This window comes from Lagenorhynchus albirostris, chromosome 12 (assembly GCF_949774975.1).
Source record: "Lagenorhynchus albirostris chromosome 12, mLagAlb1.1, whole genome shotgun sequence".
Classification (NCBI taxonomy): domain Eukaryota; kingdom Metazoa; phylum Chordata; class Mammalia; order Artiodactyla; family Delphinidae; genus Lagenorhynchus; species Lagenorhynchus albirostris.
This window is the reverse complement of record NC_083106.1, coordinates 26,975,628-26,996,236: the sequence shown is the minus strand read 5'-3', so window position 1 is coordinate 26,996,236 and position 20,609 is coordinate 26,975,628. Positions and strand designations below refer to the sequence as shown.

The 20,609-nt window shown below is 40.8% G+C and overlaps 1 protein-coding gene across 5 annotated transcripts in view; it reads left to right on the top strand.

Moving 5' to 3' along the window:
- The window catches only part of PDE7B (phosphodiesterase 7B), a 151,639-nt gene that overhangs the window by 62,290 nt on the left and 68,740 nt on the right, over positions 1-20,609 (top strand). For all 5 annotated transcript variants that reach the window (XM_060167781.1, XM_060167782.1, XM_060167780.1 and 2 more), the window contains exon 2: positions 3,909-3,992. In XM_060167781.1, the coding sequence (XP_060023764.1) occupies positions 3,909-3,992 (84 nt within the window). The remainder of the gene's footprint in view (positions 1-3,908; positions 3,993-20,609) is intronic.

Genomic DNA, 20,609 nt, shown 5'->3' with positions numbered 1-20,609 from the left:
TATTCATGCAGCCCATTTCCACTGAACTGCTATTTGAATAAACAGCATCTATCTGATTGAATCTCAAATTCATCAAGGGGGTAGATTCCCCTGGTATTTAGTTTCCTGGAATCATGATGAATATATATTTGGTTTATGGGCAACTAGCAATCAGAGCATACATTATGCAATAAAAAGTTAATGCTTAACTGTTTATACAGTTTTTTTATCCTGATGCTATAGGAGCAGGGTTGGTTAAGAACATGGGTTTTGGAGCCAGTTCTGAGTTTGAGCACGAGCTCCCCACTCACTAGCTCTGAGCACAGACAAAATATCAAATTTCCATTAGCTTCAGTTTCCTCATCTGTGAACGGTATAATAATAATACCTCCTTCGTTGGGTTGTTGGGTAGATGATATGAGATAACGCATGTGAAATGCTCAGCACAGCATAAGTATTCAATAATGTTAATCGTCATGTTTTTTCAGGCACCTGATAATTTCCTCACAACAATCCTGTGGGGAGATGGGGGGGAATGCTATATAATGCAAATTTAAATATTAGAAAACCGGACCTCGAAGTAGTTATTGATTTGCCCAAGGTCACCAAGGTGGCAAAATTCTGATCCTCTCAGTAACAAGCGTTTCCTGACTCTCAGCGTATCACCACCACCCCCCCTTTACCCGTTCCGCCACCTGGTGCCGTCTCCTCCCGATTTCTCTAAATCTGAAGTCTAAATCTAAAGTCATGAGGACGGGCCACCTCTGCCTTAGACCCTCAGATGGACAGATGGAATAAACTCTGGAAGAGGCTTTAAAACCCACATTGATATTAGACAGAAGTTTTCTGGGAAAATAGTATCTTCAGAACTACAAAGTCAGGATGAACTCTTTGGTAACACTGAGAAGCAAATACTAGTGAGGAAGTGAGTTCCAATTAGTGAGCTTGAAACCCATAGGAGAAGCCCAAAGGGATGACACAACAGGTGAACAAATCCACAAGCCGAGCCAGCTTTAGACCAAATGAAGACAGTCTCATCTCTGCATAGGTTTTCTTTTATTATTATTTATTGATTTATATGGTTGAGCCAGGTCTTAGTTGCAGCAGGCTGGCTCTTTAGCTGTGGCTTGCTGGCTCCCTAGTTGTGGCATGCAAACTCTTAGTTGTGGCATGCATGTGGGATCTATTTTCCTGACCAGAGATCGAACCCGGGCCCCCTGCATTGGGAGTGCGGAGTCTTAACCGCTACACCACCAGGGAAGTCCCAGTCTGCCTAGGTTTTCAAGCGTGTGTCTATCTTACTGTCACTCATAAAATATAAATTCATTCAAAGGCAGTGCTGCATTTGTTGTATCATTTTTAACATGCTGTATTTTCTTGATAAATACTAAAAGCACAGCTTCTATCATGTGGAGGTCTATGACTTTTTTTTAACTTTAAAAACCAGGTGCGCACACTTCATAGACAAAAAATCAATGGTATTGAGAGGAGAGATCTTTGCCTATGAAGTTCAACAAGCTAGATTTAAGGACTGGCCCTGCTAATTATAAGCTTAAAGCACCATAAACTCAGGCAGTCAATTAAAGTCAATAGACAAATGGATAAAGAAGATACGGTATAGATACACAATGGAATATTACTCAGTCATAAAAAAGAATGAAATTCTGCCACTGCAGCAACGTGGGTGGGCCTAGAGAATACTATGCTTAGTGAAATTAGTCAGACAGCAAAAGACAAAAACTGTATGATATTACTTATATGTGGAATCTAAAAATTAATACAAGTGAATGTATATAGCAAAACAGAAAGAGACAGATACAGAAGACAAATCAGTGGTTACCAGAGGGGAGAAAGAAGAGGGGAGGGGAAAGATAGGGTTATCAGATTAAGAGATGCAAACTACTATGTATAAAATAGATAAGCAACAAGGATATACTGTATAGCACTAGGAATTGCTGTCATGATCTTGTAATAACATTTAAAAGAATATAATCTTTAAAAACACTGAATCACTATGCTATACACCTGAAACTAATATAATATTGTAAATCAACAACACTTCAATAAAAAATAATAGAAGTTTAAATATACGTAAAGTCAGTCTACTGAGTGCCTTTAAGGGGTCTCAGTCCTGAGCTGGGGCCAGCAGGGTGAATAGCAATCGTTCACCCTCTTTTCTGAGCCTCTATTTTCTCACCTATAAAGTAAGGGTAATAATATGACTCTCCTCACAAGGCTATTGTGAAGATCCAGTGAGAAAAACAAGAAAATAAATATACAGTGATGTTTGTGAAAGTGCTTTGTAAACTCTTTAGAGAGTTATAAACATAAGGTGTTGCAGACAACTCGAGGAGAGGAAAACTCCTCAGCTTTTTCTGGTGGCTTTCCTATGACTATTGACCATCCAGCCCCACGAATTTATCAAATACTAGCATTCTCTTCTTTAATGTCAGATTATATTCATATTTTTAAATGTACTTTTCCATCTCTTCTCTCCTCCTCCCGCTTTACTGTGTTCCATAAATTGTAATGTTCTTTAATATCAATATGGCACTACAGTAGCAGATTATACAAAACATTAAATAAAGCATCAGTATAAAATTCAAAGCAAAGAATAGCCCAAGGGCTCACAGCTTACAGTTTACAAGCCCATGTGTACACAAGGCCCATCTGTGAGGGATATTTTAAACACTGTCAGTTGCATGGGCTATAGCTGATGGAGATCTCGTCCAGGCTCTGGTTAACTCCAGGAGTTAATGAGAGAAGACTGTTCCTGCTCTGTACTCGTAGGCTGAGGCCCTAGTGCCACCTCTTGTCTTGGAAAGAGTGGTTTATGGAAATGGAAGCATCACTCTTGGAACTGAAACCTTCCCCAATTCAAGTCTTCCGGAAATACATTAGGTCTACTATATTTTTACCTCTCCTCTGATTCCGTATTATATGTACTAATTGGTGAATTTGGTCATTATATCTATTCTTGTTAATAGAAGACATTCACTTAGAGTTTGCTAAGTACCAGACAACACACAAAGCACTACAGAGAAATGCAAAACACATAATATGCGTGATCCCTGCCTTGCAGGATTGTAGAAGGAAAACCAGCATTTATTTCCAGGCAGCGAGTGTTATTTCAGATTCTCCAACCAATGACACCTTCAAGTGAAGTAACTGAGGCTCAGAGAAATACATTTTCTAAGCTCACACAGCTAGCAAGTGTCTGAGCCAGGTTTATCCAAGGTCTACCTTGTTCTGAAGTCCACGTGAAACCTTTCCACTCACCTTCACTACTTTCCTTGATCGGGGAAAGTGAACACAGACATTAAAGGAAACCTACAAATGAATAAGGACTAGAAATTCTACAGACTCATAAGTGCAAGGGAGACTGAGGGTCTAAAGTACCCGGAGCTAGACTGGCCCTGATCTGAGCAGATTCTCAAGCAGGTCAATGAATGATACAACCTGAGAAACAAGTAAGGTGGATGCCAGCCAGAAAAAAAACAAAAACAAAAACTGCGCTGGAACCAAGAAAAATAGCACTGTGGGCAATTAAAACTTCTAATTAGAATAAAAGCTATAATCCCAGCACACTGTTTTGTCCTCCAGATTAAGATGCTTCATCTTTATGGCACTAGGAAGAATAAAAAGGACTATGGAAACTTTGTAAGTTACCAAAATGTTCACAGACCTATCTTCCAGGCAAATAGAAGGGAGTGCTGCTTCATTTGTTAGAATATTGCCAAGTTCATTACACTCAGCATTCATTAAATATCCCTTCCCACATAGCGCTCTCTTAAACAAGGTGAATGGAATCATTTTCCCCTGTTATTTGGTGTAGGTTCCAGTGACATAAGTGGGTAGGAGGATTTACAGAGGAAAAGTGAATACACTTGGCAACGTTTTCAAACATTTGCTTGGATTTTGTTTTCTAGGAGATGTACGACTGAGGGGTCAGACGGGGGTTCCTGCTGAACGCCGCGGCTCCTACCCATTCATTGACTTCCGCCTCCTTAACAGTGAGTAATCAAGTGTACCTGGAAAGGAACAAATGTTTCCTTGAAAAAAAAATTCTCATTTCCCTCTGAACTTCAAAACCCTTGGAGGTCTGCCTTCCTTCCTCCATCTCTCCCTGCCCAGTTGCAAATTAACCCTTGGTCTTTAGATTTCCTTAGTAGTGAAGTCATTCGGGCCCTGCCCTACCTCACAGAGCTTCAATGAGGGTCCAGTGAAATCACGCCAGCTTTAGAAATGTAAATCTTGAAAACAGTGAAGCCTGACACGAGGAAGCTATTCCTTTCATTATCCAGGACACTCTCTCCACCTTCAGCCGGGACTAGACTAGAGGAGATTCTATTTTATTTTTAAAACCCCACAGGGTAACCTATTGTACAGCTGCCCTTAGTAACCATCCATTATCTAATTCTACTTTCTTTGTCTAATCTAAGTCCTGAGGTCTGTTCTTGCATCCCTGGTAAAACGCTTCACCATGGCGAAGTCCTTTCAGCCTGCCCTTGCTGCTGCTTCCTCCAGTATGACTACTTCAGAAGTTCATTTATTTCTAACTTTCCCCTTCATATACTGTTCCTCCTTTGGAGATCTGCTCCACCTCTGATTTATAATTCTCTTAATTTCATGTTCCTTTGGAAACCCAAACCAGTACCAGTCACCCCTCCAGATTTCATGTCTTCTAACTGTCACAACCGTCCTTCACTTGGGACTTGGGGGTGGGGAATGAAGAAAATGGATAAATTTCACAACTTGCTCCAAGATTTTCGGTATGTGGTTCTCATAGCGCTTCTCATCCATAAATTTCAAAGTGCTGGGTTGTACCCACAAAATATTACTTTCCTTTGGCATAAACGAGTTCAACTCAAGAGGTAATTTGATTTACCTTGACCCCTGAAAATTACTAGGAGAAATTGCAACTTGCTATTTCTGATCCTTAGATCTGCCAAAGGCCAGGGAAAGATGGACGTGTGTATTTCTCCTGGTTTGTCCACCTCCCATATCACTGTGCAGTATCTGTTTCTTCAGCTCTTTCAGAGACACAGGGATTCGGAGTAACTCTTTTCATACTAGAGACAACTTCCCCCACCCAGACCCAAAAAAATGCATTTTAGAGGATACAGTCGAGTTCCTAGACTAATGCAATATTGGTTACAGCCTATGGGGAGCTCTGATGGTGTCTCTTACCCCGCCTTATAACCCTGAATGCGTTGTTCCAGCTACCCATGGAAGTTATCCTTTTGACAGCCCCTAGCCTGTATGGATTTCCAGGTCCCAGCCATATGGTCCCACCAAGCAGTGCGGGGATAAGCAAGGGTCCAATTCACTGTCTTATATAGACCAGGACTCTCAACGGCATCACATACCTAGAGTCAGAGGCAGAAAATAACCAAAAAGCCTCTTTTCAATAGTAAATAAGATGTTATATCATGGGTCCTAATATACGCCATGAACAAATTAGGAAAATAGGAGACATTTCTCCTTAAAATTCCAAGGTTCCAAATGATAAACTTTTTTTGTTTATCTTAGTGTTAATGAGCAACATCAACTACTAATGATAGTTATCCTTGCAGGTGGGATTATGGAATATTTAGCTGTCTACATCTTAGGTTTCTGTAACACTTGGATTTTTTTTTAATACTTTGTTTCACTTTTTAAGCTGAAAAAAACTGGAAATTATAAAAATTTGAAGAGAAACTCAATGCAGATAATACTTCGCTGTTATATTATTCACAACATAATATTAAACCATCTGTAAGCAGATGCCATCCTGTCATCCCTCTGCCGTAGGTCCTCCAGGAACTTCCTGGTACCTGGACTCAACCCTAGCCTCCTTCCCCTGACTCTCTGCCCTCCATCCCCATTTCACCTTGCCTGTTGCTCATGACCTCCCACCTGCCGAGTGAGTGTTGGCCATCCATCCTGCAATTCCCTTTCTCCTCTGCTCAGCACTCCACTCTGGATAACTCTTTCACTCGTATTTCTTTATCAGTAACATATGCTAAGGCAATAATAATTTGCCTTCACTGTACTTTGTTTTCTAAGTGGTCTCAATTTCTTTTCCTCTATACAGAAAACCACATCCCAAGATAGACTACAAGATCCGAAAGGATATTCTCTTTAGAGTTATTGACATCTTAGTAACTCCTGTTAACTGACCAATTAAAGGGTCCCCTTGAAAAGATTATATTAAATAATTATAAATGTCAATCATCCTCTTCATTTAACCAAACAAATCAGATAGAACTGAAGCCCTCTGAGATTTTTCCTTATTTGTGATACTACCCATTCCATTGTCTAGAACCAATGACATTACTGTGGTCGCTCTCCACAGTTTCCTTAGTCTACAGTTAAAGCAGATTGTCACCAAGTAGCAGCAGATGTGTGCATATCTATGTTATATAGAGTCACATAAGATATAATACATGTGTCACATCTCCTACTGCCTTATCATATACAGTCTACTTAATTCTCTTTGATCTCTTTCATGTCCTTGCTGTGGTTTGCCTGAGTTGTTAGTGTGTGCTTTCTGCCTAAAGGGAAACATTTTAAATATAACTTTATAAAAAATTTGAAATAAACCCCTGAGAATACTTTGAGACTTCCTCCTAAAGCTTTTAGTTTTACCAGCTGATTCCAATTCTACGTGATAAGTGCCAAACTAAAGTGATTTTTAAATGTAATTTACCTTAATTTTGAGTCAGTTTTTTCCAAGAATAGGCACAGACACATTTTCCTCAGGTGCTTGCAGTTCTGCACACTCTCCCAAGGTAGAATCTCATCTAGGACTTTTAAAAAAAAAACGTTTGTACGAAAAACTGAATCACCATAGCCTCTCTTCCCTGTGTCTGCATCCCTACAGCATTCCTCCTAAAAGGCTTTTTGAAACCTACATGGCTGCCACTCCCTGTCCAAAGTGTCCCTGATGGCTTACCCTCTACCACCCACCTCAGCTATGCCTTGAATGGCTGAAACATGCCTAAGCAAAAATGTACACTAAGTAGTAAGACCCATTGTACTTCTCCATGGGCCCCACTAGCCACAGCCCCCAACCTGTCACAACAGGACAGGAGACATCAGAATTCATATCTAAAATAACTTTGCTTCTATCAGAACACAGTCTCTAGATATTCAAACAGAGAACTAGAACAAGGATGGGCAAACGACAGCTCATGCGCCAAATCTGTGTCCCTACCCTGCCTGTTGTTGTCAACAGATTTGATTGGAATGCAGCCATGCCTATCCATTTATATATTGCCTACAGCTACTTTCACCCTACAACAGCAGAGTAGTTGCAACAAAGACCATATGGCCCGCAAAGCCCCAAATACTTAGTATATGGCCCTTTACGGAAAAAAGTTACCAACGTTTAAGTTAGATTTTTAATCAGGGTAAAAGAGTTTATGACATCAATATAGGCACATTTAGTCCAGTCTGTTTTCCTTTGTTAATGTCATATTTTTTTTCTTTTCAATTCCCAGTGCCATCATGTTACATTAAGAATGGTCTCACACTAACAAAATTTACATGCAGTAGAAGTATAAACAAAAAGGGAAACTCTTGCTGGTCCAGATTCTAAACTCCGCAAGTATAATTTCTAAATGCACAAAATTTTCTTGCAAGAGGTGCTCCTTTCCCCATATTCTGTGAGGGCATAGTACTACCATGGCCATGTACCTGTCATCTACATTTAAGGTGACAATATATACCTGGTTTGCCGGAGATGGTCCTAATTTACACCTGTTGTCTAGGCATACCTATTAATAATGCCACTTTTCAACTCCCAAAACATCCTTATTTGGACAATAAATTACAAGGCCAATGGATTGTATGGTTTTTCCCCCAAAAAGTACTCTGAGACAACACCCCTCCTATGTCACATGCCATCTGAGAATAAAGATCAGAAAATCCTCCTCATAAGAAATTCATCCAGATCAACAGAAACGTGTGGGATAAAATTACTTGTTAATAGCCAGTTTCATGTCCTATTGATATTTCATACAATTTAGAAAAGAGGCATCTATGTGAATTTCTAGAAGCTTCTCTGGATAAGTAGCAGGAAACTGTGACTTCAGCACCATTGTGTGGGACACAGGAATTATAGACTTTTAAAGAAGAGAGTCATCTTTATCTCTAAGCATGGAGGGGCAGAACAGAATGTGAAAAAAAGGGTGACAGTTATTTTTAATCCACATGAGGTTCTAAAACAGAGAACTGGAGGAGGGCAGGAGGGATGGGAATGTAATGGCTCATCTTATCCCCATGCTGATTTCCTACATACTGACTTCATTTACTGACTTTGTTTGGGGGGAAACAAGAGAGGGGAAAATGTAGAGGAGTGTTCGGAGAGACGGGTGGCCAGAGATGAACGTCGCAGAAGCAATTACAGTTTCTGCAGAGCAGGTGGCTCCAGTGACCCCTGCTACATCTCTGTCTCCTGGCTTAATATAATCAGGAGCCTGAGTAGATAATGACTAGGTGGAGATGTTCCCGTGGCAACCACTTCAGAGCAACACGATGTGATTTCCACACTGGCTCAGCAAAGGAAGTGACATACAAAACAAACATGCCCAGTGACTGTGGAGCTTGAGAGAAAGAAGGAGCATCAGCTGGAGGTTTTAGGGCACCAGATATCAGCTGCCACAGAGAGCCTGGAGCTCGAGACCAGCCCCGGGGCTGTGCAATAGTAGGTTAATTGGCTATTTGGCGTTTCCTGTCAGTTAATTTGCTAATCTTGATGTTTAAAGTTCTATTCCTCCAGATCTGCCTCTCCAGGCAGGGCCATTTTAAAAGCTGCACAAGCATGAGGTAATTTTAGTAGCACTACCAAAATATTTTCCTTTGATCATTATTTCCAACACAGAATATTTGCAAACATATATATATTGACCTTTTTATGAAGAATTGACCCAGAGACTCAAATGCTTTTTTTTTAATGCTTTTTTAAAAGCTTCCATCTAAATACATTACACCCTGCAGAAATATAAAATACATTCACAAAATGAGTCACCCAAAAGCCACCCTGCATGTTACAAACCATCTGGTGCTAAGTGATATCCCCATCTTAAAGAGGGAGGGGCGGCAATTTGATTATAAACTCCATTTTCTAAGAGAGAATTCGTAGCAGATGGTAACAGCCTTTCAGTAATCTTCTAAAAGATAACTTTTTTTAAATTGAAGTATAGTTGATTTACCACATCATGTTAGTTTCAGGTGTATAGCACAGCGATTCAGATATAGATATAAATATACATACTATCTTCAGATTCTCTTCCATTATAGGTTATTACAAAATTCTGAGTATAGTTCCCTGTGCTACACAGAAGGTTCTGGTTGGTTATCTATTTTATATACAGTCGTGTGTATATGTTAATCCCAACCTCCTAATTTATCCCTCCCCTCACCCGCCCTTGAATGATAACTTTCAATGTTACCTATGAGAGCCACACAAAATGTAAAGAACCTAAACTAAAATGTGACAGCTGAGATATCGTTTAGGGTGCAAACTTGCAAGTAATAGATGCATAAGTTCTGAAGACCTAATGCTTTTAGTCAACAGTACTGTATTATATACTTCAAAGTTGCCAAGAGCTCTTAACTGTTCTCACCACAAAAAAGAAATGATAACTAGGTGAAGGAATAGAGGTGTTAACTATTGCTACAGTGGTAATCATATTGTAATGCATAAAGGTATCAAATCAACACGTTTGTATACCTTAGACTTACACAATGTTCTATGTCGTTATATCTCAAATTGTTTTAAAAAATAAAAATTTAAAAACAGAAAATAGACACTTCCCTGGCAGTCCAGTGGTTAGGACTCTGTGCTTCCATTGCAGGGGGCATGGGTTCGCTCCCGGGTCGTGGAACTAAGATCCCACATGCTGCGCAGCGCAGCCAAAAATATATATATATAAAAACAGAAAATAAAATCAAAACATCCTTTAAAAAATGTTACTGTGATTTGAAAGGAGTCATGCTCAGAGGATGATATCCCACCAGCCCCAAACCCCGGCCCCCAGCCCTGTGCTCCCCAAACAGAGAAGGGAGGCACTGGCTGGGATCAGCTCAGACTTCTCCAAGGTTAACGCCCCACAATTTCAAAGTTCAATATTTGCCTTCCTCTGGGAGAAAGGCAAGGCGTTGGTTGTGGTTGTGGTTGTGATGCCTTCTGACTCACCTGGAACGTACTCCGTGATGGGCACTCGGGGTTTCTGGCTGCAGGCTCCCAGCACTTCAGATGCGGAAGTGCCAGACCAGTAGGACGGTCAGCCACCAAAACGCCGCTGCACTGCAGAAGACAGGCCTGATGGTGTCCGCACTGCTTCCCTCGCTCCCCGTCACCGTTTATCACTGGCCATCGGCGGACTGCTTCTTAGGATAAGCAGTATGCCAGACCCCAAAGACACGAATATACGTGAGACGTAACCACTGCCTTCAAGGAATTTACAGAGACATAAGCCAATACATTTTGATATGACTGACACATCTAATAATACATGTGTCTAGAATAAGAGTACACATAATACGAGAGACATATGTGTAAACGAGATTCGGAGGAGAGAGTGATCAACTTGGGGGAAGTTAAAGAAAGGAAGAATTAACTCTGTCTTGGGAAATGAGAGAAGGCTTTCTGGAGGAACTAAACCATGAGCAGCTCTGAAACAACGATGATGTGAAGGAGGGCTGCACACAGAGGCCAGTGTTTAGGGCTTCAGGACCTAAGGAACCAGGAAAGAGTGGTCCACCCTTCTACTCCACTAGCTGTAAATGTTATTGGGGGATGCAATATTCAAGGAGGAGCCAGAGAAGTCAGGAGAGCTCATGCAGTAGCCCTGACTGTCTGAGGAAAACCATATTCAAAAAGAAAGAGTTTTCACCCTCTAAAGCCAGAACTGAAAATAGCCCTTGCCTTCTATTAACCTGGCTGACATCATTTAACAAATTGATTTTTTATCTGAGTGATGAAAAACAGAAAATTGAATCCGTGAGCCCAGTATTTCCTCTGGGCTGTTATCCACGCATTCACCAAACATTCGCTCTATGCCCAGCAGGCCGTGAGGCCAAGGTGCCGTGGGCCACACCAATAACCACCGGGCTGAGACAGCGTTTTACATGATGGCTGGCTCCTGTCTCCGATGACAATGGACTGGAGTCTGCCGGATGCACCAAACACAAATATCCAAATAATTCCTTTCCAGGCAACAAGGACTGGGGGGTGGTGGGGTGACACCTACTACATCCCTGGGCTGAAGATTCCGAGTGCTTAAAAGGAAACTTTGAGATATTCCTCTACCCTCAAAGAACTAACAACCCTATTAGATGGATAAGACAAATATACATCATACCAAGGACCATACAAGAGCATAAATGAACTAGTTCTTAAGTAAATGACACTGGACAGTAAATCAGAGACAAGAGAAGGCAGAGATTACTGAATTGCCCTGAGCAGGAGAACAGGACTTTATGGTCTCATGCTGAAATCTAAAAGATACAGCAGAGTGTTGGCTGGTTCAGGAGTTGCCTAGAAGCGAGACTGAGCTGACATATGGGAGATATTAAGCACTGAGTAGGAAGAAGGTCCAAAAAGTAGTAAAATACGTTGACTAGAGAGAAAATGAAAAGACTTGGAATGCCAAGATAAAGGATTTGAACTTGATTCATAAAGCAAAGAGGATCGCTAGAGAATTTTAAGAAAAACGTGAATTAAGTAGTGTTTCAGAAAATTAAGTCACATCCATATGTTAGGGGGAACAGACCCAATGAATCAAAAGGAATATAGTCAGGTGGCAGGCTATGATGGCAGTAGAAATAAAGTATAAATCCAGACATGATGTGGAGAAAAGGAGATAAAATGCTGATACTGAAGACTGGGCGTTCCAGGGGTTGGTCTGGTCATCTGAAAATCTGGAGGTGAGGTCAGCGGTGAGGAAAGTGGAGGGTGGTGGGGAAAGTATAGTGAGCTCAGTCAGGACAAGTTGTTTGCAGGAGAGTCAAGTGGAAATGTCCAGGAGAAAGCTGGAAATAAGGGACTGCAGTGCAGGGCAGAGAGGCCTGTTTTGGAAGCTCCACTTGGGAGTCACATCCGCCCATGAGCCATATGGCCAGAATAGGTATCACAAAACCAACGACTACTTTGTTCAAATGCTCCTAGAGTATTAGTTTAGAATAAGCTTGATTTAGCAAAGCACAAGACAGTTGACAAGAAAGCCCACAAGGAAGGAAGTTTCACCAGCAATTTCTTTTCCTCTGTGAGAAATAATTTAGACATCACAGTTCAGACACCTCTCCCCAACCCTCCCCTCATGGATTCTATTTGGTACAAACGTGGCTGCTTATATCAGAGCCCAGAGGGTTTGCTGACTCACCTGAACACAGCACAGAGAAATGGCAATTTTCTACTGCAGCATTTCCTTGAATAAAACCCTAACCCACCTGGAGCATTTCTGGCATAGTGGTGTCTTTGGGTTTCTGGAGACAGTAAAATATAGAGGGAAGCAAGAGTAAGTCAAGTTTTTTTGACTGAAGTTTCCCTCTGAGTCACTGAGCTAGAATGACTTGTTTGTTAAATAAAATTAAATTCAACCTACCCAGAAGCAGTCACAGCCGATCTCTTGTGGCTTCATTAAATAAACAAAATGAGGGGTTATGTCCTCTGATTGCCACCCTACTCTCAAAGTTTCAGAAGATCTAAAAGACTCACCATGGTCCCCATTGAACTATATATGGAAAAATACAGTGTTTCCATCCTTAAAATCTTTTGTGTGTTTCCAAACTGAGATCTCACGGTTAACACACAAGATCAAGATCTTGATTTCTTTCTAACTAGCAAACCAGATTGCCTTGGGGCACCTGGGTGGTTTATTACTGATAAGTAACCTTAGGAGGGAGGGCAGTAGAACACATGCGGAGGAAAGGGGCAGCAATTACAGAGGAAAATCCCAAGGGAAGGTGGCCAATGTCACTGCACCTAACAACGGTCACCACAACAGCCTTAACCTAGGAGGTGCTTAACCCCAGGTCCAGGATGCAGGTGGCTGGCGGTGGAGCCCTCTCAGGCAAGGCTCCCCAAGGCCGAGAAGCACAGGAGGGCTGCTGCGAGCACTAGAAATAAGAGGCCTTCACACCCCCGCAGGCTGCTTCTCTGCCGGGTCCACCATGGCTGCCCACCTAGATCCCCGCACCCACTGAACCACAGTCAGCAAAGGAGACTGGCAAAAAGACGATGAACTTGCAAGTCAGACCTGAGTTTCAATCTTACATCTTTTGTGAGTGTGGGAAAGATGCTCAAACTACTTTATGTCCACACATATGGAAGAACATTGTAACATCAGACTCATTGGGTCACGGTGAGAGGTAAATGAGATCAATGTGTCCAGCAGCCCGTCTGGCTCCTAATAGGTCCTCAATAGATGTAGTTTAACTTTGGATGTACCTACTGCCTCTGCCGAGTATACGCCTACCTGGCCACCTCCTCCTAGGAGACATCTACATTCGTCCCTCCGTATCCACAAGGGATTGGTTTCAGGAGCCCTGGGCCACGCGGATACCAAAATCGGCGAATGATCAAATCCCTTACAATCCGTCCTCCTCGTCCGCGGATGCGGAACTCGCGGATACGAAACCTGCGGATAGGGAGAGCTGTCTGTCTGTCTTCACCGCTCGAGCTCTGGCCCAGCATTATGACCTTCGTGAAGGCTCCCTCAACCCTCCCAGCTAACTAATTATTCCCGCTTCTGTGCTCCCACCACATCTCCAAGAAAGTATCCATCACACTGTAACTGCAAACTCTTTGAACCTGAATCTCCAGATGGTATATTCTCAAAACATCCTGAGGTGATCTGATGCAGCAAACCTGGACCTTCTATGAGTATTTGGAAACCACTGACATAGGTCAGTTATGCCACACACATATCATATCAAATGATAATAAGAATAGCCAAGATGTGTGGAGCCTTTAGGTTCCAGACATTGTATTACATACTTTGCACAGATTGGCTCATTTAATCCCCACAAGATCCCTATGAAGTAGGCAGTGCTATTTAAAATGAGGAAACTGAAGCCCAAAGAGGAGAAATAACTCTCCCAGGAAATAACTTGTTAGTCAGAATTCAAACCTCAAAAATACAATGCCAGAGCACAAGTTCTTAACCATCCTGGACTATAATTCTTCTTTATATATGGATTTTAATATTCAAAGGCAATACATGTATGCCATACATTCCTTTTAAGTGCCAGTTACTCATATGAAGTATTTTTCTTACATTATAATCATTATTTTCTTTTTATAGTACATTTAGACAATTCCCTTTTTGGTATGAAATGCTTCAATATCATTGAACAAATGTTTCTATAACTTAACAAGAAATATGTAATTATACACCTAAATACTAGATTTTGCAACTTTTCAACTGCTTTTCAATATTCCTACTGTTCTGGCAGACGGTGCCGAGTGACAAATTGCTCATTTCATCACCCGACCTTGTGTTCTTTGATAAGAAAGAGAAGGGTGTGGTGGTGACAGCTGAGGACACTTGTCAACTGTCCCCACGAAGAAGGAAATGGAATCACTATTGTGACAAATTTAAGTCAGATTTGAGGCTGCCACCGGTTGCTTTAATTTTTCTCCAGGGGGAGTTGGTTATTTCCTGTCATGCAAACTGCATCGTTGAAAGACAGTTTCTCAAAATGTTTATAATACATGAAGTAAAAAGAAGCAGGATACAAATCGCGTAACTTAAAAGAAGATCTCAGTTATGTTTTTAAAAATACACCAGAATTTTAACAGGGATTATTTCTAGATGATTATTATTTCCCTCTTTTCTTTTCTTCTATTTGTTATATCATAAGCATTTACTCCTCTTATATTCAGAAAAAAAATGAAATTTTATGGAAAAGAAAAAAACTCAATGTTGACCAGAAATAGAAGCTTTACCTTTTTTCCTAAATAAAGTAATATCAGCACACAGCAAACGAAGTTGCAGCCATGGTCCAGAAAACATTATTTACTGGGCTATCTTGGAAAACTGATTGGAAGTTGTGAGGTTGGGTAGTTATCGAAGCCACGTATGGTACTTCACAATGATGGCTTGTCCTTTAAAGATGAAGTTTATTCCAAAGAACATGAAACCAAACTTCTAATTCACATTTAAACAGCACTTTACATTTGACAAAGCTTTTAAATGAAGGCACTCAAGAGATCTTTCAGCCCTGTTTTTCAGTTTTACAAGCAAAAAAAACAACCAGCAAAACAACAGAGAGGCCAAGTGACTCACTGCAAGGTAATGAAAGAGTAAGGATTCAGGCCTTTTGACATTGTTTTTCCACACAGTCACACAGCCTTCCTTATTTAAACGTCAACTTAAAGATATAAAATAACTTTTACCACTTGTGATGAGAGGAAAGATAAAACAAGGATTCTCCCTGAAGCTGGTGGGAGCCAGCTGCCTGGGTTTCGATTCCGGCAGCAGCGGCTTCCCAGACCTCTCTGTGCTCCAGCTTCCTGGGCCGGAAAAGGATTGAAGAGTACAGACCTCATAGGCTTATTGTGAAAAGTAATGGGTAAATGTGTGTAAAGTGCTAGCGCAGGTCCTCGATAACTGTGGGCTTTTATTATTACGGTTATTCATACTTCTATTTCTCTATGACCATATGTAGAAGTGCTTTGTGGGAAGAGTATACAATACATAACACATTTGACTTATACTGAAGGCAGTGATTCACTAACCCTCTTCAGTTTTTCATTCTTTCACTTATTCGTTCTTTCAACAAGTATTTATGGAGCTTCCCCCTGCAATGCCAGACACATCTCTTTCCCAAGTACGTTTCTAAATAAAGTGGTAGAGAGAAAATGGTAGCTGGAAACATGGGACTGGAAGTATTTTGGTTTTGTTTTTGCAAGACATTGAAGCATAATGAAATTATGGTGAGAAAGATCTAGTTGAGAAAAAACAATGGAATATATGAGAGAGAAAAGTCATAACTGGGAGTCGTTATTTAGGGAGGGGGAAATTCCCCCTCTACCCCTCTTGAGTTCTTGTGGAGAGACAAATAGTAACATGGACACAAGACAGATGAAAAGGAGAAAAAGAAACAAATTTTAATTCATGTGCATGAAGGACTCATAGAAATGGAACCTAAGAAGTGGCCAAAGCAGGCTACTTTTATACTTTTTTACACAGAATAAATTTGTGAGGAATTGACAGGATGAAGAAACTTAGGTTTGAGGTGCCCAGTTAGTGAAGAAACTAAACAGAGTTTGGGCTTGTAAATTAGAAGAAGAAATAAGGTTTGTTTATGCAAGCGTCTCAGCCCAAATTCCCAGTCGTCCATGATCAGGGTGTCCTTCTACCTCCAGATACAAGGAGTGCACCTTTCACGTGAGAGGTTGATTTCCTGCTTTCAGGGCGACAGAGAGGAAAATCAGAGCATCCCTCTTACATTGGCCGTTTCTTATGTAATTTTAATTCAAAATAATCAATATGCCATTGAGGCATATTTTGGGGTGACCTGCCTGGGGCCCCAACAGAGCAAACTGTCCTGGAAACATAGTAGGGGGACTGGCCTTAGAAAAGGAGGCAGCTCATCTAATAGAATGGATAGAACGAAGACAAGAATGTCTGCAGAGTAGGAGGTTTTATAGGTTTTGTAGCAAAATGGTAAGGAATGTCCCACCTAGTGACTTTCAATCTCTCCATGAAGTAGGAAGCCAGGTGGAGGGTGGTAGAGACAGGGCACTGGAGGACCCTCTGAGCTTGATGGCCATGCATTTGTGGCCCAGAGAGAGAGTTCTGTGCTCCACCTGGCCACCAGCACTCAGCGTCTGCTGGACCACAGCTGTGGTGCCACTAAAGGAAAATTCCAGCAACAACATGGTGGCCTGGCCCCACCTGGGACAGCTAAGTCGGTGTCATTGCTTTCCCATTTTCTCACAGTGTGGACCAGTATAGATAAGCTTGTCACAGTATAGATAAGCTTGTCACCATTCCTGCCCCCCCCACCCCCGCTCTCCCACATCTCCCACAGTGCAAAACTGAAAACAAAAGAAAATGATAACCTCCTGTCAAAGACTCCTCTCTTCTTTCCTGGGCTTACTTGTGCTCTGTGGGTAATATAATCTGTAAGGAATGTCGATGAAAATAAGTTTTACTTCTGTCTCCAGTGTCTCTGCCCTGCACACCCACCCGGTGACCACCCACAGGAGCCAGTTCATCACATGAAGACAGCTGTGGCAGCAGCCAGTTTATGTCTAGGCGGGGGTTGGGAGACGTTTCCTCCTTGCTCTTCCTCCCCCAGTGGCTGTGGATTCTGTGGCAATGTGAAGATTTCTAGCACCTTCTCTCCCAAGAGTCACCAAGAATCCGTCAAGTAGAACAAACTTAACCTTAGTGTAGATTGCAAGCCCTAGTACCCCCCTTCCCTCTCCCACCTACCATTTTTTGACAATCCTTGCCAAGTGAAAAAGCAAAGTCCCCCCATCTCCTCTCTTCTTCTTTTCTCATTCTCTCCTTTTGTGCCTTAGCAGATTCGCTTTGCTTTCTATTTTGGAGACAATTCTTGGTAAAGACCAGGAAACTAAAAATCCACCCAAAACACCTTCTCCTTGGAAGACCTGGAGTAAATCTCTCTCTCTCTCTTTTTTTTAAGAAGAAAAGGTAAACTAAACAATTCATATTTATCGAGAATATACTGAGTGCCAGGATATGAGCTACAGGAGATAAAAGATAAACAAAACATTTGGGGAAAGGCTGGTACACAACTCAGACAAACACCAGCAAAATTAACACCAGATAAACTGACAGGTGCCAAGGAGGCTCCCATGGAGAGAGCATTGGTCATTCTAGTGAAGGACCTCATGGAGGGGTTGGCATTGGTACTTGGACAACAGTTGGATTTTTATAAGTAGAAATTTTTTAAAGTGCATTCAAAAGAAAGACCAGAGGTGGGGAAAAGCTGGGTTCATTCAAAAGCTGAGTGCCTTCAAATCCTAGAGTGAATGTGCAGTGTTGAAGGGAGAGAGCTGCACAGTTGGAGGGAATGTAATCAGAATTGATGTAAAATTAGGCTGAACTTTTACTAAACCATGGGGATTGTTTAGAACAATACCAGGGGCTGTCTTGAATATCAGTTTGTCATTTACTTTGTAAAAAATAAAATGGAGACTCACTGAAGGCTTGTGTGTAAAGAAAAATACGTTTTCTCCTCCCTTGTTCCTTGCACAGCAAGTGGTTGCTTCTTTTTAATATTAAAACTAAGCTACAAAGGAATGGCCAGTGATTCCCGGCTGTACAATGAAAGTGCATTCTGTGCCACTTCAACACCTTTAGTCCAATCTCCTATACCTAAGAGCAAGACTCCTTTAATGACATGCTTTATAAAAACCCCATATACTGCTCTTGATGTCCAATTCTATTTCAAATTGTTACATAGAAAGTCTAGGATCTCAATCTGATATCAATATAAAATGTATCATTATAACTCAAATTAGCTGATATTTATTGAGAGGGTTCAATGTGCTAAGCACTTTTTTTTTTTTTTTTGCGGTACTTGGGCCTCTCACTGTTGTGGCCTCTCCCGTTGCGGAGCACAGGCTCCGGACGCGCAGGCTCAGCGGCCATGGCTCACGGGCCCAGCCGCTCCACGGCATGTGGGATCTTCCCGGACTGGGGCACGAACCCGTGTCCCCTGCATCGGCAGGCGGACTCTCAACCACTGCGCCACCAGGGAAGCCCCTAAACACTTTTTATGTATAACCTTTTTTATCCCTCTTAACAATGTGGTAGGTTCTGTTAATTATTATTATCTTCAATTGACACGAGGCAGTGGAGGCACCAAGAAGATGCAGAAGTCCACATAGCTGTATGGGACACAGTCAGGTTGCAAAGCCACACAGTAGATTCTAGGGATCATCCCCCATAACCCTCTGCTGGAAGGCTCCCCACCACGCGCCCTGATGACGATGGCATCCTCCTTAGGCAGGTCTCCAGACACACTAAGGCTGCTGGGATCCTCTTTTTCATTGATTTATTCACTAAATAGATATGTATTGAGCACCTACTCTGTCAGGCAGTGTTCTAAGGGCTTAGCTCTGACAGTGGAAAGGAAACAAACAACAAACTTCCTTCTTTTAAGGGACCTCTTCTCTTAGAGTATTTTCTCTACCACATTTGTCCCTCTTGATTATAGCAACAATTATTTAAGGGGAAATATTAGGTCTCCAAAATGTAAACACTATTCTTGATACCACTGCAAAAGCATCTTAATCTTCATGTAAAAAATTAGTTTCAAAGACAAATAAATGATAATACCTCAGAGGGAAATGTTTTAAAAGATAAGTGTTTATCAATATATTGAAAGACAAGCATATTCTAGTCAGTTGAATATTCTCTTAATTGGGAATTGCCAAACACAAATAACCTGTTTTGAAAGAATTATAATAGAACCAAAAATTCCTAAAACAAAAGCTATTTGAGATGTAACTTTTAGTTTTTCTTCAGTGACTCATGACTTCTCAGAATCTTAGAATTCTTCAGGGTCAATTATTTTTAATAGCAATTATTACCTGGAACTTCAAAACAATCTTTGTGAAGACTTTAGCTTTCTTATGTGTAAACTTCCCATTTGCTGAACTTGCACAGGCCAGTGGTACCACCTGAGACTTTGAAAATAATCTAAAGCAGTGGGTTTTTATTTCCGCTGTTTGGAAATGACTAACAGAGTAATACAATGGATGCATTTCATCTAAAATTAATAGTTGGGTAAGTAAAAAGCACCCACTATATGGAAATTAGTAAGACATGTCACTATAGTCTTATGACAGGAATGTTCTCTTAGAGTATTTTTGAGCTACCTATTTAACAGCTCTTACCACCTTAAATCACCCATTGGTATTATGTTTTAAGTGTTTTAAATAGAGAAGATGAAGAGAAGGCACATTATACTCCTTTAAATGATAATTAAGAGGCTCTGATAACCATTTACCAATGATATTAATGGCATGAATATTAAGGAAGGGTGACTCAAGGTGATTTAAGGACAATTTAAATTGCATATGAAAGATGAAAACTTGAGCTGAAGTATTAAGGAATTCTTAAATTCCACTTCTTACATTGTGGAGTGGAATTTTAAATCAGGATGAGACATATGTGCAAAGCATCAACAAAATAATATATATATATATTTTTAATTGAAGTATAGTTGATTTACAATGTCACATTAATTTCAGGTATACAGCACAGTAATTCAGATATATATATATTCTTTTTCAGATTCTTTTTCCTTATAGGTTATTACAAATTATCAAGTATAGTTCCTTGTGCTATACAGTAGATCCTTGTTGGTTACCTCTTTTCTATATAGTAGTGTGTGTATGTTAATTCCAAACTCCTAATTTATCCCTCCCCCACTTTCCCCTTTGGTAACCATAAGTTTGTTTTCTATGTCTGTGGGTCTATTTTTGTTTTGTAAATAAGTTCATTTGTATCTTTTTTTTAGATTCCACATATAAGCAGTATCATATGACATTTGTCTTTCTCCGTCTGGTTTACTTCACTTAATATGATAATCTCTAGGTCCATCCATGTTTCTGCAAATGGCATTATTTCATTCTTTTTTATGGCTGAGTAATA